General features: G+C 47.7%; 1 protein-coding gene across 1 annotated transcript in view; it reads left to right on the top strand.

Moving 5' to 3' along the window:
• LOC120940503 (terminal nucleotidyltransferase 4B-like) overlaps positions 1–23,692 on the top strand; it is a 1,128,146-nt gene that overhangs the window by 95,595 nt on the left and 1,008,859 nt on the right. The window contains exon 3 of the mRNA XM_040353420.1: positions 22,161–22,284. Coding sequence (XP_040209354.1) covers positions 22,161–22,284 — 124 coding nt within the window. The remainder of the gene's footprint in view (positions 1–22,160; positions 22,285–23,692) is intronic.

Below are 23,692 nucleotides of genomic sequence, written 5' to 3'. Positions count from 1 at the left end.
GGCTTGACCCACATGGATAGTGAGGATGTCTATGCTGCAGTGTCAGTTGCTGGCAAGATTTTGTCTGGAGCTCTTGTTTCTGCGGTGCGTGAGACTCTAAAAGTTGAGGTTGTGGCGGAGACACCACCGTGTCAGACCTTTTGGATTCCGCAGACCGCCACGCACCGCTGAAGTGTTTCCTTGTGTTCCTTATTTGGACAATATGTTATGCAAGGAAATGGGATGCACCGCAAAAAGTTTGTCAGACTTTGCAACCCGTTACCCCCTTGAGGGGGACTTAAAAAAAAAGTGTGTCTCTCCTCCGCCAGTGGACCCCCTATGTCCAGACTGAGCAGGGCCGCCACATTGCCTGTGGAAGGGGCTCCTGCGTTTCAGGATCCCGCTGATAGGAAAGTGGAGGCCGTGGCCCGCTCCCTATTCACGGTGGTGGGTTCGGCGGTGAGGCCGGCTCTGGCCGGGCCCCGACTGACGGGGCGAAGCTCCTGCTGCAGGAGCTGGAAGAAGGGGACGCTTCCGAGTCCTCTAGGGACCTGGCTGAACGATTAGTTCAGGGTCAGAAGTTTCTCTGCGAGGCGGCCATGGATACGTTCCGGGGCTTCCGTCTATGCAGGGTTCTGCGCCGCCTTGTGTGGCTGAAGAGCTGGTCTGCGGACTAGTCCTCTAAGGAGGCCTTGGTGATGGCCTTTAAGGGTGAACGGTCCTTTTGGGACTTCCCTGGATGGCATCATTGTGGATGCCACGGGTGGTAAGCACATGCTGTTCCCACAGTCTGGGAAGGGCTAGGGACCTCGCCCTGTGCAAGGACCCTCCTCGACTACCTCAGAGCGTTTTTTCGCCCGCCCTGTGTGGTGGGGGTAGGTCTACATGGTGCTTAAATCCCCGCCGCGGGGTAGCAGCGCACCTGATACCGCATGCCTAACAAGTCTGCGGACGTACCTGCTTCCGCCTGTAGGTCTGCTCCTGCCTGTCTCGGGTGGGAGACTGGCTTCGCACGTTCATGGCTCGGTGGAGGTCTCTCCTCTCCTCTCCGACCGTTGGGGTTGCGAAGTGGTTTCCTTGGGGTACAAGATTGAGTTTCCCTCTTGTCTGCCAAACAGGCTTTTTCCCTCCGGCCTCTGGCCTCCTCCAGTTCGCCGGGTTGGCTCGGTCAGGGGCTGTCCAGGATCTTCTGGTCAGGGGAGTGATTGTGCCAGTTCCCTCGTTGGAACGGTCTCAGGGGTTTTTACTCCATTCTGTTTGTGTCCCCACGGAGGATGGGGCCCGGTCAATCCTGGGCCTCAAGTCCCTCGTTTGTTTTGTCAAGGTGCAAACTTTCAGGTGGTGTCGATTCGCTTGGTAATAGCGGCACTCCATCAGGGGGATTTTTTTCTGGAATCCTTGGATGTCATGAACGTGTACCTACATATTCGCGTATCCTCAAAGCACCAGAGTTTCTGTGCTTTGCGGTCGGGGGGACCATTTTTAATTGGTGTCCTTCCCATTCGGCGGGTTTTCGCCAAGGTGCTCGTCCAGATACTGGCCCGGCTGTGTCAGCGGGGGTTTGTTATCATGGGATGTCTGGACGACATTGTCCTTCGAGCTTCTTCGAGCTCTGCATTGGTGGAGCCGTGTCTATCACGTGTTAACTGGGCTAGTCCTGGATTCCGCCGGGGCGGGAGTGTTTTTCTCCTAACGGACAAACTTCAGACTCTGCTATCTGCTGTGCAGCAGTTGCCGACCCAGAAGCGGTCATCTCTGCATTTCTGCAGGAAGGTTCTGGGTCCGTTGGTGGCCTCGTTCGAGGCCGTTCCGTATGTCCAATTCCACGCCAGGGTACTAAGGAGGGAATTGCTGTCACGATTGGACTTGCTCCCGTCATCTCTGGATTGCCAGATTTAATTGAGTCCTCTGATCATGTCTCCCCTGGTGTGGTGGCTGGCGTTTCCGGTGCTTCGGGCCAGAAAGTCGTTTTCTTCTGCAGGCCACTGGACAGTGGTCACGACGGATGCCAGCCTCTCCGGTTGGGGAGGGGCGCTTGGGGCACCCAGTTAGCCCAGGGGCACTGGACTCAGGTGGAGTCCTGCCTACTGATCAACGTTCTGGAGCTCCGAGCAATCAAGCTTTGCCTTGCCAGGTGGTCCCTGGATCCACAGGGCCGACAGGTCAGGATCCTGTCCGATGACGCCATGGCGTAGGTTGATCATCAGGGAGGCACACTGAGTTCTGTTGCAGCGACGGGGGTCGCGCACATCCTTTCGGTGGGCCGAAGGGTCCGTTCCGGCTCTATCGGCCGGGTATATTCCGGGAATATAGAATTGGCTAGCCGACTACCTAAGTCGCACTGCACTGGGCCAAGGAGAGTGGTCTCTCCACCCGCAGGTGTTTCGGGGTCTGTGCCGAAAGCGGAGCACTCCGGACGTGGACTTTCTAGCGTCCCGTTTCTATCGGTAGGTGCCACGGTTCGTGGCCAGGTTTAAGGACCCGTGGGCGGACGTGTCAGGCGCGTTGGTGGCTCCTTGGGGTCACTGTCGCCTACTTTACACCTTCCCTCCTCGGAAGCTTCTTCCTCGCCTGCTGCGCAGAGTGGAAGCTGTAGGGATTCTATTAGTCCTGATTGCCCCAGATTGGCCGCGTTGCTTCTGGTACGCGGACCTGATGCGTCTGGTGGCAGACGCCCCCTAGCGTCTTCCCCTGGGAATTGATCTTCTGTTACAGGGTCCGATCTTCCACCCTGTTTCACAGCCACCGGCCTTAGCGGCGTGGCTGTTGAGAGCCAGGGGCTTAGGGACCGAGGCCTATTGGGCTCAGTGGTATCTGCCGTGCTGCGTGCACGGAAGTCTACCTCACGTAGGTTTTTTCCTCATGCATGGAAGGCCTACATCTCTGTGTGTGGGGAGATGAACTGGCACTCTCGTACATGCGTTGTGTACAGGGTTCTGCTGTCTTTGCAGCAGGGTGTGGTTCAGGCTCTCGCCTTACGTACGGTTAGGAGCCAGATTTCTGCTCTGGCTGTTTTTTCTTGCAGCGACCCTTGGCATTGCACTCCTGGGTGCGTACGTTTGGTCAGGGGGTCTGGCAGGTGGCCCCTCCGGTGCGCCCTCCATTACCCCCATGGGACTTAGTCCTTTCAGTGCTTCGGGATGCTCCCTTTGAGGACATTCGGGAGGTTTTTTTGTTTGTCACAAAAGGTGATTTATTTCTGGTAGCAATTACCTCGATCAGACGTGTGTCTGTCTGATCTGGCGGCCTTGTCTTGCAAGGCTCCCTGCTTGGTCATCCGTAAGGATGAGGTGGTGCTGCGGCCGCAGCCGTTTTTTCTCCCCAAGATCGTTTCGGCTTTTCACATTGATGTGGACATTGTTTTTCCATCCTTATGTCCTTGGCCGAAATGCCAGGAGGAGGCCACTTTGCATCCTCTGGATGTGGTTCGGGCCCTACGAGTGTACTTATATGGTACGGTTCCGTTCCGGAAGTCGGGCTCACTGTTCGTGTCGGTGGCTGGCCCTACAAGAGGGCCTGACAGTCTCGTCGGCCACCGTTCCTAGGTGGTTCCGACGGATTGTGCTTCAGGCCTATGCCCTGAAGGGGCGTGCGCCCCCCTTTCGGGTTGTGGCGCATTCGACCAGGGCGATCGGGGCCTCTTGGGCTTCCGGCATCATGCCTCTGTGTTACAGCGGTGTTAGGATGCATCCTGGTCGTCAATCCGCGCTGTTTCAAAGTTTTACGAGGTGGATGTGTGTGCATCTTTTGATTTTCTTTTCTTTTTTGATTTTTTGATTTTCTTGTTGACCACTCTTTTTATTACTTGCAGACGCCCTTGATAGCCTGGGGTCTGAATATCAAGACTGCTCGCTATTGTAAGATGAAGACTTTGTGTACACTAACCTCCGCTGGACGCAAGCTGCAGGAATGCATTAAACACTGCAAAACTGCAGTTTACACAAGTTTTTGCCATGTTCAGCGAGCGGTCTTTGCCCGAAATATTCCTCTCCTGAATGAAATTCTTCTGCGTTCAGGAGAGGGAGGTTTAACCTTCCCTAAATGTGGCTGCTCCTTAAAGCGGTGGTTCACCCTCCTTCACATCATTAGACCATTACATTCGGCATCGTAGCGCGAGCTACGGTATGCCGGTCTTAAATTTTTAATCCCCGTACTCACTGTGCTATCGATGATTGAAGAATCCGACTCCCGCGGGGAATGGGCGTGCCTATGGAGAGGGAGGATGATTGACGGCCGGCTCTGGCACGTCGCGCTCCCCGAAGACAGCCGGAGTAGGTCTCGGTTCTTCATGGCGCCTGCGCACAGGCTATGCGCAGGCGCCGTGAATAGCCAAGGCTATTTCCGGAGAAGCGTGACGTGCCAGGGCCGGCCGTCAATCACCTTCTCTCACCATAGGAACGCCCATTCCCCGGAATCTTCAATCATCGATAGCACAGTGAGTACGGGGATAAAAAATGTAAGACCGGCATACCGTAGCTCGCGCTACGATGCCGAATGTAATGGTCTAATAAAAAAAAACATTTTTTTTTTAACGGGGTGAACCCCCGCTTTAACTCTGTGTACATGGACACATAGGCTTTTGAGTTGTTTAGGAGCTTTTGGTGTTTTGCTAAAGCCCCTAAACATTCGTTTTAGGAGCAGCCAGTGTACATGAACCCTAAGATGAGGAATTTTGACTTGCCTCTAAAATGTCATATCTTGAAGTATGGGACCTAGGCCACCCTCTTTGTTCCTGTGTTGCAATGTATTTACTAAAGAACAGAGGACTCTGTGTAGGGTCTTGGGGGAGGGGGGGGGACACCGGTGGTGGTAGTGTGTCCAAGTTTATCCAATGTCCAGTAACCTAACCAGGGTCTGTGAATATCAAGCCTGTCCCTTGTATTTTAGTTGTCTGTAAATTCCAAATCTTGGAGTAATACAAGTAATTTTTTCTTCACTCACATAAAGCCCAAGCTAACTAGCATGTGTCATGTGGTTTGAGACCACCTTTAACAATGCCAGGGATGCTTGTGTAGTTTGATATACATGCAAATGTGCAGTTAATGTTGCTATTGCACAGAGAAGGTACAATTGAGGAAATCGTGATTTATTAAGAATTTTACCAGTATGTTGGCCAATAATTGTATCTTTGCTCCAGACAAGGGAAAACACAAAGGCTGCTACTGTTAATAAATAATGGTTGTGTGAGACCCACACATCTGACCAATTTTAGGGTTGGAAAACCCTGTACATGGGCAGATAACAGGCTAGTATAACATTTTTACAAGCGTAAGTCTTCACCTGTTTAAAATGTACTAATCCAGTTGCTTCTACCTGCAGGGTTTGTGCATATACATACCATAAGCGGCTCACTCTTGTCTCTCTGAATTTGTGCACACCAAGCAGTCTAACTCCAGCTTATAATCTTTTTATATTAAATATAATATACAAGTGGAAATTATTCCTTTCTAGCTTTCCAGGAAGCTAGCAATGGCAAAACGTTGAGCTTACCACCAGTCAACCATTGGACAATTATTGAATTGCATGCGCCACGTTTTATGTTGTATAGAATTGGATGTGTCAAAAGTTTTAACCCTTTAATGGTCACGCCAGCTTTCCACTTAATGATACGTTCCCTTTTTTTTTTTTTTTTTCACTTGGTTTTCAGAATTTGTAAAAGACCAACAAACAATTTTTTGAAATTTCAGGACCAGTAGAATAAAATACATTGGAGGTTCTATGAGTTTTGCCCAAGTGTTTATCAAACTGATTTTTTTTTTTTTTTTTTTTTTTTTTAAATATCAATACACACAAATTACTAGCAAATTCTGCATACTTAAAGGGCCCTTTCACACGTGCGGACAAACGGTCTGTTTTTTACAAGTCCGTACACGGACTTGTAATGCTTCCCTATGGGATTGCAGACGTTAGCGGATGATGCATCCACTAACGTCCGCAAAGATCCGCTTTTTCGGACGGAAGAAAACCCTATTTTTCTTTTGTCTGGCGGAACGGATCGGATGAATACAGACACACGGTCCGTATTCATCCGATTCCCCATAGGGGAGAGCGGAGGAAAGACAGGGCGGTCTCTGCACAGTGTGCGGGGACCGCCCTGTCTGCCGACAGCTCAGCGGGGATTTACGGATGATCCCCGCTGAGCCGACGGACACACACGGGGCGGATCAATACGGATCCGCTCCGTGTGAAAGGGCCCAAATTCCTACTGGATCTAAAATGTTAAAATTGTATTAAGTAGTTAGTGTTGTAATTTTTTTTTCTTTTCTTTGTTGTCCCTTTTTTTATGATTTTTTTTTTGTTGAAAATCTGTAAATTAAATGGTAATGCCTGATGTGCTATGCTCTGTGTGTTGCAACAAATGCATTGTGCTGCTGTGCGTAGATTGGTGTCATGAAAAACTAAAGGTTTACATTTACCCTTAAAGCATATTGAATGTTCCACCCGTATTTAGGGTGTAACATGTTTGGAAACTGCCCCCCCCCCCGATCCATTAGGGTTGACAGCTTGTAGTTCACTGAACTGCAACGGTGCTGATGAGTGCTCCCGTAGTTCATTGATCTCTGCTTCCAATTCAGGAACTGCCGTATTTGGAGGTATGTGCAGACAGTCTGCAGGAGCCTGGCATTACACCAGTGATCTGATTACGAGTGCAATGCTTTACAGGCTCCAGTGTAAAGATAAATGTACACTTTTTTTTTTTTACCTGCAAGAAGATGAAGAAAATCAAAGTTTATTTTCCATGCGTTGTAACCGTGCACACCATAACGCGTGTCGGTTGGTGTAAATGGGCCCTTATTGCATTGGTGCACTGCAGTACACCATATGTAACATACATAGTGTGTATAATTGTGTGGTAGAGAGGGCATTTTTTTTTAACCCAGTATTGGGAGCTATTGAGATTGAGGGCACAGTCCTTAATCTCTTCCTCCCCTGTAGCTCTGCACTTACTGAACAGAAAGGGTTCTGTAAAGAGATTCCTGTTCATTAACAAACTGAACTGATCCTTTTTAATACAAGTGTAGTACAAGATCTACTGTTGGACCCCAAACTCAAAGGTAGTGGTAAAAAACACCATCTTAAACTCTGGCTTCCAGCAGGAAAGAGTCTGGGAAAACTGTGGATCTTGAATACCCTAAATATGTGAAACAGTATATTTTAAGAATTTGATTTTGGATATTTTTTAGGATTCAGTGAGAAGACTAAAGCTGCCCATGATGAATCCAATTTCCATTGTGAAAGGGCACTGTGGTTTTACAGAAGTTGATCTACCAATCAACTTCTGTACTTTTGCCTGGCTGGAAAACTTCCTCTGAATCAGGACTGCAGGCTGTAGCGTACAGCAATGATCAGTGTATTCTGATGGTGAGAGCCTCTCCACTGTCAGAATGCAATGACACGGCAGGAAGATTCCCCTATCCACCTCAAATGTGTGGATGAGGGAATTGGGTCAGTTCTTCATTCAACCTGTTATGGCTAGTTTAAGCCATATCACTCTTGCCTCGGAGAGATCTGTTTACAATTTCTGTTTTTAGATTTAAAGAATGTGAACCCAACATTTTGTATTTGTGATCTGGCGGGGGAAGAAGGTTTTCACCCAAGATTTGACGGCACGTGGCCCTATCCATTGTCCCTTTACAGTGAAGCTGTCCTGTCCCCTTGGCAGAAAAACACCCACAAAGCATAATGTTTCCACCATTTGATGGTGGGGATGGTGTTCTTGGGGTTATAGGCAGCATTTCTCCTCCAAACATGGTGTGTTGAGTTGATGCCAAAGAGCTTGATTTTGGTCTCATCTGACCACGACCCTTACACCCCAGTTCTCCTCTGCATCAGATGTTTATTAACAAGATTCAGATGGGCCTGTACATGTGCTTTCTTGAGCAGGGGACCTTTGCGGGCGTTGCAGGAATTCAGCCCTTCACTGCGTAGTTTTACCAATTGTTTTCTTAGTGACTATGGTCCCAGCTGCCTTGAGATCATTGACAAGATTATCTATTATAGTTTTGTTTGGGAGCCACGTCGCAAGATCGCGCAATTGTCAGTTTAAGCGACACAGTGCCGAATCGCAAAAAGGGGCCAGGTCCTTTTACCTGCATAATGGTCTGGGTCTAAAGTGGTTAATATCAGCTTGTTACCTGTATAGAAGACACCTGGGAGCCAGAAATCTTGCTGATGGGGGATAAAATACTTATCCCTCATTAAAATGCAAATCAATTTAACTTTTTAATTTTTTAAGCAGCCTATAGAAATAGAAGTGTGTGTGAAACCGGTTCTGCACTGTTGCCAAATGTCCATCTGCCTCCACCTGCATAGGCTGCCTGCATGCTGCTTGGGGGTGAAGGGACACGCCAAATCAAAGGCATGTACAGTTTCCAGCACCCATCTAAATGATGCCTCAATGGGCATTTAAAATAACCCCCCCCCCCCCCAAAAAAAAATGTCTTAATCATACAGGACACTTATAAATCAATACTCACCCCTACTGAAAACACCACTCTGCGCTTAGGATGGGATCACCAAGATATAAAATATAAATGAGTGAATAAAAAGAATGTAGCAGCTGCTTAAAACATCATAAATATATATAAACTGTTATAAAAACTCAAGAATAAACGAGTCCACAATATCACGGTAGCAGCGCTGCAATCAAACCATTGTTTGAAAGATTCATAACATGTAAACCAGAGGCAATTCGTGCAGTAGAAAGGGATGGTTTGTGATGAACCGTAAAGTCTTTAAAGTAGTGCTTTTTTTTCACCAGGGGATTAAACACCACGTGGGGGGATCCAAAATCCCCTTTTGGGGATGCACTCACAAAAAAGATGTAAATAAACTGCTCATCAAATCAATGTCACCTCCGCTGATATCTCTGCAATATCCACCAACGCTACCAGATCCGCAGTACATATGAGAGAATAAATGGCCACATAGAGTAGTACCGTTTTAAAAGTTTATTGCCACAAACCTTTGAATCCCCCATTTACTATATGCGTACCATGAATAAATCATATGACTGCAGAAAAATGAATAAACGCTCAGACTCGACTACGCAAACTCCCTCTACTTAGGACTACCCAAATACCAGATTTTGCGTCTACAAGTCATCCAGAACACGGCAGCCAGACTGGTAACCGGTAAAAAAACGTGGGAATCTATCGCCCCGGTCTTGAGGTCCCTCCACTGGCTAGCCGTAAAGGATCGGATCACATTCAAGACACTCTGCCTCACTCACAAATGCGCACAAGGAATCGCTCCGCGATACTTAAACGAGAAAATTAAACCCTACGTCACCAATCGGGTGCTCCGATCAACTAACCAAAACCTTCTCGAAATCCCCACAGCCCACTACAAATCTAAGGGAGAACGTAGATTTTCAGTCCAAGGACCTCGGCTTTGGAATGCTCTACTCACGACCATTCGCATGGAAGAAAACCATCGGGCTTTTAGGAAAAAACTGAAGACCCATCTCTTAAGGATCAGCAAGACTCTGGATACAAGCGCCTTGATGCGATTCGGTTCGCATTTGTCAGCGCTATACAAGTTACTCACTTAAGACCGTGACCCTGAGGACATCTGGTATCTAGTTCCTCCAGCGTCTTCCTGGTTCCCAGTCTGTGGAGCGCACGCATCACTTCCGGTTGTCCAATTCCCCTTGACAACCAACTTTAAGTATCAGTCCCTCCCAGCCGTTAGGTGACGTCAGACACACTTGTGTGCGCTCGGCGGCATCACCACTACATAGTAGAGACATTTAGCTTCCTATAGTAGTGGGCGGGAGGTATGCAAATTTATGAATCGGGCCAGTCCCCATCCCCACTTGCTATGACTTGGCAGTGAGCAATGTTACTGGCACCTCACATCATAAAAACATCACTTAGAGTACCAATCTGTTATAAAACATATAGAACTAAAATAACATATAGGACTAAAATAAGTGTTAGGGTAATTAGTCTTAAGCCCTGATAGGTCTAGGGACCCCCCTTAACCCCCCCCCCAATAAAGGTTTAACCCCTTGGTTACCCCCTGCCACCAGTGATCACAGTATAAGTGTCACAGGTGACGCAGTTTAGCTAGTTTATTTTTTAAAGCGTCAAGGCACTGCCATATTTTTCCCAATAAAGGTTTAACCCCCTGATCGCCCGGCGGGTGATAAAAGTTTGGTTTTAGCGCCAGATAGGGTTTGTGTCGCCCCAGGCAGCGTCAGATTAGTGCCAGTAGCGCTAACACCCACGCACCATACGCCTCCCTTAGTGGTGTAGTATCTGAACGGATCGGTACCTGATCTGATCAGATCTGTACTAGCATCCCCTGCGGTTTAGGGTTCCCAAAAATGCATTGTTGGCGGAATCAGCCCAGATACCTGCTAGCACCTGCGTTTAACCCCCTTCGCCCAGCCCACCCAAGTGCAGTATCGATCGATCACGGTCACAAAACGCATAACTGCAGCGTTCGCAGAGTCAGGCCTGATCTCTGCGATCGCTAACAGTTTTTTGGTAGCGTTTGACTCAGTCGCTTTTTTACCTTTTGAATCTTACTAGTGTACCACAAAATTTAGAGCCCAAACTGGCAAATCGAAGGTACACTAGTGAAGAGGCCTACACGTTTCTGAGCCTGACAGATAGTGAAGAGGTCACTCATCTGTCAGATTCTGGCTCAGAATACGATCCTGTAGACAGTGGCTCCTTGACAGATAGCTCTGACGACGGAGTTGTGTTCCCTGCTAGGGTCAGGCGTACCAGACCCCGATTTTCTGCCGTCGTTGAGGTGCAAGAACCGCAGGGCTCTCGTATGAAGCAGAGAAGTACTAGCGCCGCTATTCGTTCTGGTGAGCTGGCAAGCACCAGCGGCCTAGTACACCCTGGTCGTACATCCAGCACTGCAGTATCACGTGGTGACATGGCGAGTCCCATAAGTGCAGTTCAAGCTGGTGAGGTGGCAAGCACAAGTAGTGTCCCACTGCCACCAAGAAGAAGACAAAGACAGGCCCATAGTGCCCTTCCTGCTGCATTCGCCAATCCTGATTGGGTACCCACCACTTCTGCAGCACCGTACTCTGTCGTCCTCGAGGAGACCCTGGATACGATCGGCTCTACAAAATTCGGGCCCTCGTAAACCACTTCAACCAATGTTTTTCAGCCTTGTTTACTCCCGATCAAGTTGTCTGCGTTGATGATTCCCTGATTAAGTTTTCTGGCCGCTTGTCTATCAAACAGTACCTTCCCAGCAAACTTGCCAGATACGGGGTCAAGATGTATAAGCTATGTGACAGGGCAACAGGCTATACATCTGGTTTTATGGTTTACGAGGGAAAAGATAGTAACGTAGAGACGGAGAACTGCCCATATTACGTAGGGACCGCTGGTAAGATAGTGTGGGACTTGGTGTCGCCCCTATTCGGAAAGGGGTACCACTTGTACGTGGACAATTATTACACAAGCGTGCCACTTTTTAGTCACCTTTTTGATTGTGGAATTGCCGCATGTGGCACCGTGCGACCTAATCGCCGGGGCCTCCCCCAACGGCTTGTAGAATCCCATCATAGTCTGGGGGGAGAAAGCCTACTTGCAGTGTAATAATTTGTTAGCAGTGAAGTGGAGGGATTCACAAAATGTTTTCGTTCTGTCCTCGCTTCACACAGACATGGCAGTCCAAATTCCTACGGCGACTGGTTTTGTGGGGAAACCCCTCTGTATCCAAGAGTACAACCTTAACATGGGAGGGGTGGACCTCAATGACCAGTTGTTGGCGCCATACCTTAATTGCCGTAAAGCCAGAAGCTGGTACAAAAAAGTGTCTGTATATTTTATTGTCCCTCCTGTCCTGACCAACCTGGTCTCTGCATTGGTGAATGTTTTTCAAACGCTGCCACACACTAGTTGAGTTTTAGCATAGGGTACAGCACCACACAGTCCTAGGCACACTAACACAGGGTCTCGGAAGATGTGATGGCCATCACATTTTGAGAGACCATAATCTGCAACGTTCAGTTATTTTATTTTTTTTTACAGTTTTTATAAAGTGAAAAAAGGGAAAAAAATATAAAAACTCACACAAAAACACACAAAAAAAAAAATAGTTGTGGTTGTATTTTTCTACTCTCTCTATTCTCTTATGTTCACTCTCTACTGTCCACTCACTATTGTTCTATATTTATTGTTCTCTCTATTTTTACTATGTTTTATTGTATTTGCTTTGCAGGTATGGTATGTTATACTGTAAGGTTTGTTTTATTGTTAACCATCATTTGCTTAGCAGGTACGCCATTCAGTTGCAGTGCGGATTTAGTTAGCTTGACAGCAACAGCGTTTGCTCCCATGATACATAAAGCCGTGACTCCAACGCTGTAGGAGGTGATTTCACCATCACAGTAAAAAAAAAGAGCATATATGCCGAAAGCATGGGGGCATTGGGGGCGGAGGAGCGATTTTTGCTCCTATGGCCGCGTACATACGGTCGAAATTCCGACGGAGGCTTGCTTGTGGAAAAGTTTGACCGTGTGTACGCGGCATAACCCTTTTTTGCGGGAGGATGCCCCCCATGCTTCGGCATATATATATATTTTAGCCACCGGTTGCGTTAAATGTTTTTTTTTACAAGATTTTTTTTTTTTTTGGTATTTGCTTTGCAGGTATGGTATGGTAAGGTCTTACTGTTTTAATGTTAACCATCATTTGACGGAGGCTTGCCCGGGGAAAAGTCCGACCGTGTATGCGCCATAACTTTTTATGCCGCGTACATATGGTAGAAATTCCGACGGAGGCTTGCCCGTGGAAAAGTCGAACCTTGTGTGCGCGGCATAACTTTTTTGCGGGAGGATGCCCCGTGCTTCGGCATATATAAATGGTGCATGTATGCCCGTCATTAGAAGTGGGTGGATGAAGGGAGGTATTCTAATGGTGGGCATACCCACCAAACTTTTTTTTTTTTTCTTCGTTCAGCCAATAGGCTGAATGAAAAAAATAATTACAATACATGTCCAACAAGAACCATCAATGTATGGTATGTTGCTGGACTTTGGTTATGCCAGAATGATGCCTGCGGGTTTAGGTATCATCTTGGTATCCATTCTTTTCAGCCAGCGGTCGGCTTTCATGTAAAAGCAATCCTATTTTTGCTGAAAGGTATGGTGAGTATTTTGCAGATCTTGCTTTTTGTCACAAAGATTTGAAAATTAAAAAAAGAAAAAGAAAAAAAAATTCTGTATTTTCAAAAATAAATGTGTTGTAAAATACTCACCATGCCTCTCAGCAAATAGCTTGGGGTGTCTACTTTCCAAAATGGGGTCATTTGGGGGGGGGGGGGTTGTGCTATCTGGGCATTCCATGGCCTCCGAAACTGTGATGGGCAGTGAGGAGTGAAATAAAAAATGTACACCCTTAGAAAGCCTGAAGGCAGTGCTTGGTTTTCGAGGTCCCATACGTGGCTAGGCTCCCAAAAAGTCTCACATGTGGTATTCCTGTACACAGGAGAAGCAGTAGAATGTATTTTGGGGTGTAATTCCACATATGCCCATGGCATGTTTGAGCAATATATAATTTAGTGACAACTTTGTGCAAAAAAAAAAAAGTCTGTCATATTCCAGCAACTGGTGGCAAAATATAAAATATTCCATGGACTCAACATGCCTCTCAGAAAATAGCGTGGGGTGTCTACTTTCCAAAATTGGGTCATTTGGGGGGGGGGGGGGGTTGTGCCATCTTGGCATTTTATGGCCTTCAAATCTGTCATAGGTAGTGAGGAGTGAAATCAAACATTTGCGCCCTTAGAAATCCTAAAGGCGGTGCTTGGTTTTCGGGGCCCCGTACGCGGCTAGGCTCACAAAAAGTCCCACACGTGTGGTATCCCCGTACTCGGGAGAAGCAGCAAAATGTATTTTGGGGTGCAATTCCACATATAACCATGGCATGTGTGAGCAATATATCATTTAGCTACAACTTTTTGTATTTTTTTTTTCATTATTCAATCACTTAGTACAAAAAAAATTAAATATTCAGTGGGCTCAACATGCCCTTCAGCAATTTCTTTGGGGTGTCTACTTTCCAAAATGGGGTCATTTTGGGAAGGTTTTGTACTGCCCTGCCATTTTGGCACCTCAAGAAATGAGATGGGCAGTCTTAAAGTGGAGGTTCACACAAAAACTTAATTTTTAACATTAGATTGAGGCTCATTTTGTCAAGGGGAATCGGGTGTTTTTTTTTAAAATTGAAGCAGTACTTACCGTTTTAGAGATCTTCTCCACCGCTTCCGGGTATGGGCTGCAGGCAACGGCGGATCCAGGGGGGGGGGCAACAGGGCAATTGCCCCCCCCCCCCCCAAGACAATCATGTCACACTCGCTTGGTTAAAAAAAAAAAAAAAAAATGTTTTTTTTTTTTTTTAAATAAGCCTTTTTTTAACTGCCTTGCTGTGGGGGGGGGGGGGGGGGGAAATCAAGCCGTCCATTATCTAATATCTCAGTACTAAACCATGAAGAAACAGACTGATACCTCCTGTCCGTCCGTAGGACAGCAGAGTCAGTCTGTGAATTCTGAGACTGGCTGCAGCTCTGCGTGTCTGTGTAAACAGCCCAGCAAACACATTCACCCCCCCTTCCTCCCTCACTGACGAGAGATGAGACGAATACAGCTCCTCCCACCTCTGCTCCTCCAGTGACTTCCCGCCCCGCCCACACTATACCCAGCATGCCGTGCAGCAGCTGTATCGAGAAAGAAGGGGATGTGTTTGTGGGCGGGAAATATGAATACAGCAGCTGCAGATTCCTCTGTGTGCCAAAGATGACCTGATCTTTTAGCCTGCAAATGTGGGTGAGTGTACACTGCAGTACACTGTGATCATTGTCCTTATCTCCATCCCTCTGCCCTCTCTTTCCTCCATATGTCTCCCTCATGTTCTTTCAAGACTTATATGATTACTTTCACTTTCAGTAAGGCTGTTAATGCTGGGGGTTAATGTGTTTGCTGACACCAGTGCTGGGGGTTAATGCGTTTGCTGACACCAATGCTGAAGGTTAATAATGTGTTTTCTGACACCAGTAATGCTGGGTTTAATAATGCGTTTTCTCACACCAATGCTGGGGACTAATATTGCATCTGCTGGGGTTAATAATGTGTTTTCTGACACCAGTGCTGGGGGTTAATAATACGTCTGCTGGGGGTTAATGCGTTTTTGCAAGTGCAACCATAGCAACCCTGGTAGTTCTCCCACTGATTTGGACCGGTATATTTTCCTGGTGTGCTGGTGACATACCTCTTGTTTTCTGCCACCCTGGGGGGGCCCAATGCAGTAAGAAGGGGGCTCACAGCAACACATGCTGCCACCACCTGGCTGCAACCCCCTGTCCTCCCCTTCATCTGGCTGCAACCCCCCTGTCCTCCCCTTCACCTGGCTGCAACCCCCCTGTCCTCCCCTTCACCTGGCTGCAACCCCCCTGTCCTCCCCTTCACCTGGCTGCAACCCCCCTGTCCTCCCCTTCACCTGGCTGCAACCCGTCTGTCCTCCCCTTCACCTGGCTGCAACCCGTCTGTCCTCCCCTTCACCTGGCTGCAACCCACTTTCCTCCCCACCACCTGGCTGCAAGGAGGAGGGGGGAAGAGAGAAGAAAAGTGACCATGAGGGTGGAGGAATCCAGTGATTCCATTATTATCATCCAAGGCAAGAACTTATCTCCCCTTCACCTGGCTGCAACCCCCCTGTCCTCCCTTCCACCTGCTGCAACCCCTCTGTCCTCCCTTCCACCTGGCTGCAACCCCTCTGTCCTCCCTTCCACCTGGCTGCAAACCCTCTGTCCTCCCCACCACCTGGCTGCAACCCCCTGTCCTCCCCACCACCTGGCTGCAACCCCCCTGTCCTCCCCACCACCTGGCTGCAACCACCCTGTCCTCCCCACCACCTGGCTGAAACCCCCCTGTCCTCCCCACCACCTGGCTGCAACCCCCCCTGTCCTCCCCTTCCACCTGGCTGCAACCCCCCTGTCCTCCCTTCCACCTGGCTGCAACCCCCTGTCCTCCCTTCCACCTGGCTGCAACCCCTCTGTCCTCCCTTCCACCTGGCTGCAACCCCTCTGTCCTCCCCACCACCTGGCTGCAAACCCTCTGTCCTCCCCACCACCTGGCTGCAACCCCCTGTCCTCCCCACCACCTGGCTGCAACCCCTCTGTCCTCCCCACCACCTGGCTGCAACCACCCTGTCCTCTCCACCACCTGGCTGCAACCCCCCTGTCCTTCCCACCACCTGGCTGCAACCCCCCTGTCCTCCCCACCACCTGGCTGCAACCCCCTGTCCTCCCTACCACCTGGCTGCAACCTTCTGTCCTCCCCACCACCTGGCTGCAACCCCCCTGTCCTCCCCACCAACTGGCTGCAACCCCCCTGTCCTCCCCACCACCTGGCTGCAACCCCCCCTGTCCTCCCCTTCCACCTGACTGCAACCCCCCCTGTCCTCCCCTTCCACCTGACTGCAACCCCCCCTGTCCTCCCCTTCCACCTGACTGCAACCCCCCTGTCCTCCCCTTCCACCTGACTGCAACCCCCCCTGTCCTCCCCTTCCACCTGACTGCAACCCCCCTGTCCTCCCCTTCCACCTGGCTGCAACCCCCCTGTCCTCCCCACCACCTGGCTGCAACGCCCCTGTCCTCCCCACCACCTGGCTGCAACGCCCCTGTCCTCCCCACCACCTGGCTGCAACGCCCCTGTCCTCCCCACCACCTGGCTGCAACCCCCCTGTCCTCCCCACCACCTGGCTGCAACGCCCCTGTCCTCCCCACCACCTGGCTGCAACGCCCCTGTCCTCCCCACCACCTGGCTGCAACGCCCCTGTCCTCCCCACCACCTGGCTGCAACGCCCCTGTCCTCCCCACCACCTGGCTGCAACGCCCCTGTCCTCCCCACCACCTGGCTGCAACGCCCCTGTCCTCCCCACCACCTGGCTGCAACGCCCCTGTCCTCCCCACCACCTGGCTGCAACGCCCCTGTCCTCCCCACCACCTGGCTGCAACGCCCCTGTCCTCCCCACCACCTGGCTGCAACGCCCCTGTCCTCCCCACCACCTGGCTGCAACCACCCTGTCCTCCCCACCACCTGGCTTCAACCCCCCTGTCCTTCCCTCCACCTGGCTGCAACCCCCCTGTCCTCCCCTTCCACCTGGCTGCAAACCCCCCTGTCCTCTCCTTCCACCTGGCTGCAACCCCCCCTGTCCTCCCCTTCCACCTGGCTGCAACCCCCCCTGTCCTCCCCTTCCACCTGGCTGCAACCCCCCCCTGTCCTCCCCTTCCACCTGGCTGCAACCCCCCCTGTCCTCCCCTTCCACCTGGCTGCAACCCCCCCTGTCCTCCCCTTCCACCTGGCTGCAACCCCCCCTGTCCTCCCCTTCCACCTGACTGCAACCCCCCCCTGTCCTCCCCTTCCACCTGACTGCAACCCCCCTGTCCTCCCCTTCCACCTGGCTGCAACCCCCCCTGTCCTCCCCTTCCACCTGGCTGCAACCCTCCCTCCACCTGGCTGCTCCGACACAGTAATAATTGAAATTATGTGCTTCGATCATCCTGACACCATATTAACCACGGTGCCGTGATAATTGAAGCGCCAACACCAGCCATTGCCCCTACAAATTTCCTGCAGAAATTTTGGCATTGCCCCTCCCGAGATTAGACTCTGGATCCGCCCCTGGCTGCGGGACTGGGCGTTCCTATTTGATTGACATGCTTCCGACAGGCTTCCGACGGTCGCAAACATTGCGTCACGATTTTCCGAAAGTAGTCGAACGTCGGTGCACAGGCGCCGTATAGAGCCGCACCGACTTTCGGCTTCTTTCGGCTACTCGTGACGCGATGTATGCGACCGTCGGAAGCCTGTCGGAAGCCTGTCAATCAAAAAGGAAAGCCCAGTCCCGAAGACCATACCCGGAAGCGGCGGAGAAGATCTATCTCTAAAACGCTAAGTACTGCTTCGATTTAAAAAAAAACCCGATTCCCCTTGACAAAATGAGCCTCAATCTAATGTTAAAAATAGTTTTTTCGGGTGAAGTCCCGCTTTAAACTAAAAGCTGTGTAAATTCCAGAAAATGTACCCTAGTTTGTAGACACTAACTTTTGCGCAAATCAATAAATATACACTTATTGACATTTTTTTTCACTAAAGACATGTGGCTGAATACATGTTGCCTAAATGTATGACTAAAATTGAGTTTGTTCGATTTTTCTTATAACAAAGTAGAAAATCTTTTTTTTTTTTTTTTTTAATTTTTGGTCTTTTTCCGTTTTATATCGCAAAAAATTAAAATCGCAGAGGCAATCAAATACCATAAAAAGAATTACCAGTTAAAGCAGCGCAGTGCCAAATTGTAAAAACACCTCCGGTCTTTAGGCTGACAAATGGTCCGGGCTAAAATGGTTAATGGCATCCCATATTACTTACATTGACATGTGTATACAGATATACATATGCTCTAATAGTGTGATGTTCTTTCTGGTATTACTAGTGCCCCCTAGAGGATAGTATATTAATCTCTACCCACCCTATGCTAACACTTGATATGTAATTTAAATTATATAGACGCATATCTTTCTTTTGTGTCCTTCATCAATTTACTTTTTGGAGAGGTTTCACTGAATTTTTTCCAGTCGTGTCGGATCCTAGTCTACCTGCTTTATTGTAAATGGTCCCAGCCTACCTAGTTTAAGTGCTTTTAATCACACTATTTGACATGTGTATACAGATATACATATGCTCTATGTAAGTAATATGGGATGCTATTAACCTATTGACCACTGGGCCCCTATAAGGATCACTAAAGGAATTTTTATTTTATTTTTAGCTAAATGGCTTCCTTTACCTTACTGCAATACTGGTTTCATGTCCTCATTGTTCGTTTTTGCTTTGAAGTTGCTGTAATTCTGCTGTGATCTCCACACTTCCTGCTTGTCTGGCTCCTTATGAAAATTCTCATGGCAGCTTTTCACTGTGGTCCAAGCTGTGTGTCTAAAACTCATCAGAACCAATCAGATTCATTTTAAAAACAAAACACTGCCCTGGATTTGTTTGTTTTTGTTTGGTGGGTCTCTTTACTTCACAGAAACATGAAACCAGTTTAAAAACAAAAGTGAAACTGTAGGCACATTATATGATATTTAATCTATTTTTAATCATTTTTAAAAGGAATCAGTTAACTTTTATGCCTCTATACCCTGTAAACTGTCATTTCAGCAAACACTTTTTTTTTCCTTTAGTGACCCTTTAAACCCCCTTCCTAACCAGATCAATTTTCAGCTTTCGGTGCTCTCACAATTTGAATGACAATTACTCAGTCATACAACATTGTACCCATCTGAATTTTTTGTCCTTTTTTTCACACAAATAGAGCGTGGTATTTGATCACCTCTGCGTTTTTTTTTTTTTGCGCTATAAAAGAAAAAAGACTGAAAATTCTGTCAAAAAAAAAAAAAATTCTAGTTTCTGTCATATTAGCAGGTTATTTCTCACACACAGCATATGCATACTACAAATTACACCCCAAAACACATTCTGCTATTCCTCCTGAGTATGGCGATATCACATATGTGAGACTTTTACACAGCGTGGCTACATACAGAGGCCCAACATGCAGGGAGCACCATCAGGCGTTCTGGAGCACCCAGGACAATTCTGACATTTCTCTACTATGTAAAAATCATCATTTATTTGCTAAAAAATTACATAGAAACCCAAAACATTATATATGCTTTTTTTTTTTTCAAAGACCCTAGAGAATACAATGGCGGTTGTTGCAACTTTTTATCTTGCAAGGTATTTTCACAGCAATTTTTTGAACGCGTGTTTTTAGAAAAAAAAGTTTTGTGCTTAAAAAAAAAAGTATGTTTTTGCATACTATGAAAGATGAAGTTACGCTGAGTAAATAGATACCTAACATGTCACCCTTCAAAATTGCACATGCTCGTGGAATTGCGCCAAACTTCGCTACTTAAAAATCCCCATAGGCAGAGTGTAGGGGGTATTGCAGAGTGTAGGGGGTATTGCAGAGTGTAGGGGGTATTGCAGAGTGTAGGGGGTATTGCAGAGTGTAGGGGGTATTGCAGAGTGTAGGGGGTATTGCAGAGTGTAGGGGGTATTGCAGAGTGTAGGGGGTATTGCAGAGTGTAGGGGGTATTGCAGAGTGTAGGGGGGGGGGGGTATTGCAGAGTGTAGGGGGGGGGGGGTATTGCAGGATCTGTGACTGCAATTGTCACAGATCCAGCCCACAGTGCTGCTGCTGCCATCCGCTCCCCCCTCTCCTCTCACACTGTACCGAGCGGTACAGAGAGGATGACGCCGGTTTGTTTACAAGTGATCGCTCCGTCATTTGATTCCAGGGGGCGCGCGAGAGAGGAGGATTCTGGGAGGACGTCCTCCCAGAACTCCACCGCGCTGTAGACGTATTTTCTCTCTAGCGCGGTGGGAAAGTGGTTAAACATACACTGCAGCAACACCATCAACGGGCTACGTATTACATGCAGCACGAAAAGATTAATGTGTGCACATAGGGGTGTTATAATGTTATTAATATGCTCCTATTTAATACTATTCACATTTTAAAATGAGTAATAAACTGTCGAAAATCCCATTAGAATGGGATGGACATGCGTTAAATATTTTAATCATTTTATATGTTCACATATAATCATTTTTATATGTTTTTATACATGTGAATTCTTTTTTATATCCTATATTTTTTATATTTTATGTTTTATAACAGATTGGTGCTCTAATATTTTTATGATGCGAGGTGACGGTAACATTGCTCACTGCTAAGCCATAGCAAGTGGGGATGGTGACTGACCCGATTCATAAATTTGCATACCGTCGTCCTCCCACCCACTACTATAAGAAGCTAAATGTCTCTACTATGTAGTGGTGATGCCGCCGAGCGCACGTGAGTGCGTCTGACCTCACGTAACGGCCGGGAGGGACTGATACTTAAAGCCGGTTGTCATGGGGAATAGTCGCACCCTCGGACGAAGTCAGGAAGTGACGAAACGCCGGCTCAGCACGTCAGAGCTCATCCTTACCCCTCAGTCTTTTAATGATAAAACAGAAGCAGTACACCCAGATAATTTTTACCTCAGTCTAGCCTTGGGAACCATACCTGGAACCCACACCTTGAGGGCAGGTGGTAATGTTGCGTCAAATGCTGGATGAGTGCTTACCTCAACACTTTGCAATATGGGTATTTTGCTGTAAGTTGCTGTACAGTTTCAGAAAATGGATGCAGCCAGACTCAGTGGAGGGAGATTCCTGCAACATATTTGGCAAGTACAGACTCTGGGGTAGATTCAGGTAGAATGGCGCTTATTTGTGCGGGCGTAACGTATCCTATTTACGTTAAGCCGCCTCAACTTTTACAGGCAAGTGCCGTATTCTTAAAATAAAGTGGCGGCATAGCGTAAATAGCCCGGCGTAAGCCCGCCTAATTCAAATTCTGAAGAGGTGGGCGTGTGTTATTTAAATCAGGCTTGACCTGACGTGATTGACGTTTTTCCCGCCGTTCGTGGAATTTCCCAGTGTGCATTGCTCCGCAAGGATGTCATTGGATTCGACGTGAACGTAAATGACGTCCAGCCCCATTAACGGACGACTTGCGCAAACGACGTACCTTTTTAAAATTTGACGCGGGAACGACGGCCATACTTAACATAGGATACGCCTCATATAGTAGGGGTAACTATACGCCGGGAAAAGCCTTACGGAAACGTCGTAAATGTACTGCGTCGGCCGGGCGTACATTCGTGAATTCGCGTATCTAGCGGATTTACATATTCTAGGCGTAAATCGGCGTACACGCCCCTAGAGGCCAGCGTAAATATGCAGTTAAGATCTGACGGCGTAAGAGACTTGCGTCGGTCGGATCTTAGTCAAATCTAGGCATATCTGATTCTATGAATCGGGCGCATAGATATGACCAGCCGGACTCAAAGATACGACAGCGTATCGGGAGATACGCCGTCGTATCTTCTCTCTGAATCTACCCCTCTGTGTATGTGTATAATGTATGTATATATGGAAAGTGGTTGGAGGGAAGCTTCAGACTGGCAAAGATGTTTTTTATTACAAATTATGTGAGGAGACTGCAGTTCCTTTTTAACAGCCCTCCCCAAATTGTCTCTTGCACATGGTTTCCAGTTATACAAACTCTAATGACAAGTTTAACTTTTAGACTGCATGAAGAAATCGTAGAATTTCATGATTTTATATCTCCAAGACCTGAAGAAGTTGCTATGAGAAGAGAAGTAGTGAATCGAATTCAGATGGTTATAAAGGATCTGTGGCCTTCAGCAGAAGTAAGTGGTTTGTCTTGTCTTTTTGCTTTTTTATTCTCTATAGATAATACCAAAATCAGCATTTTTCACATATCCTTTTCATTTAAGCAAAAGGAATTTTGGAAAAACTCAGTTGGTTTTAATTATCACAGCACCTTTCATTTGTCCATGTATTTCTCTAGTGAGCTTTTTATATGTATCTGAGTACAAATAAAAACGGCAATCACATACAGACTAAAGCAGGCGAGGGCAAACTCTGCCCTCCAGCTGTTTTGAAACTACAAGTCCCATGAGACATTGCAAGACCCTGACAATCACAGGCATGACTCCTAAAGGCAGAGGCATGATGGCATTTGCAGTTTCACCACAGCTGGAGGGCCGAGATTGCCCACCCCTGGACTAAAGGCTTCACTGGCAAAGTAATGTGTATGGAGACACGTGACCCTGTGTCGACATGCATAGTGGAGGAGGGGCTAGGACGGTGAAGGCACTCGGGCTCTACAGAGATTTAGGAGCAGATGACATTTTTGGATGTGCGGCTCTGTTGCACAGTTAAGCCTAAAGTTTCACATGGTGTGGACTCTGGATGGTGTATGCCTATTATTAAGTAGAATCTTTCACCTATCGATTGAACTGTCTCAACTATCAAACTACTACTGATTTCTCATATGTTTTTACATGTGAATGCTGCTCATACTTCATTTATTTGATTTAAGTGCTGCTTTGAGTATTGGAACTTTTGTCTATATGGCCTAAGGACTTTTTTTCCCAACTTGCGTGTATATATTTAGTCAATATTATTGCTTGGAATAGGCTGTCCTGCTCCTCCGATCGCCGCACAGTAATGAATGGAGGGCAGTAATGACTTGTAGATCAGATAGTGGTTTTTGGAGAACGTCAGCCTGAAGGAGAACCTCCAAGTTGTCCTGCTCCAATCTAAAGGGAAAGGATTCAAATTGGGATGCATATGCGTGTCGGAGTTGCAGGAATCGGGGGGGGGGGGGGAACATTAGGCAGTTTGAATTTATTCCTCAACCTGTCAAATGTAAATGGTGCACTCCCATCACAAATGTATGCAATGTATATAACGCTGATAAGGAATGAAATTCCGGTAACATGGGATTAAACCTAAGTGGCATGGATGGGGACCTTTTTTACGCACTATATTAAGTTTAATATGCCAGGCCTTAACTGCCCTCATAGCAGTAAAGGGCAAGTGAAAGACTCTCAAACCCCTGTGTGATACATTTGCCTATATGTCTCAGTTTAATTCTCCCTGCTTGTTTAAGGCTGTTGATTGTATTTACTCTTCTGCAGCTAGCCCTGTTTCAAATGTTAATTGTTCTAGCCCTGTGTTTACTGGTTACTGTGATTAGATAAGTGGCTCATGTTAATTATGCTGATTGCTTCCTTGTGATAATTATCTCTC

Source organism: Rana temporaria, chromosome 5, assembly GCF_905171775.1.
Source record: "Rana temporaria chromosome 5, aRanTem1.1, whole genome shotgun sequence".
Classification (NCBI taxonomy): Eukaryota; Metazoa; Chordata; class Amphibia; order Anura; family Ranidae; genus Rana; species Rana temporaria.
This window is presented reverse-complemented; position numbering and strand designations above follow the sequence as displayed.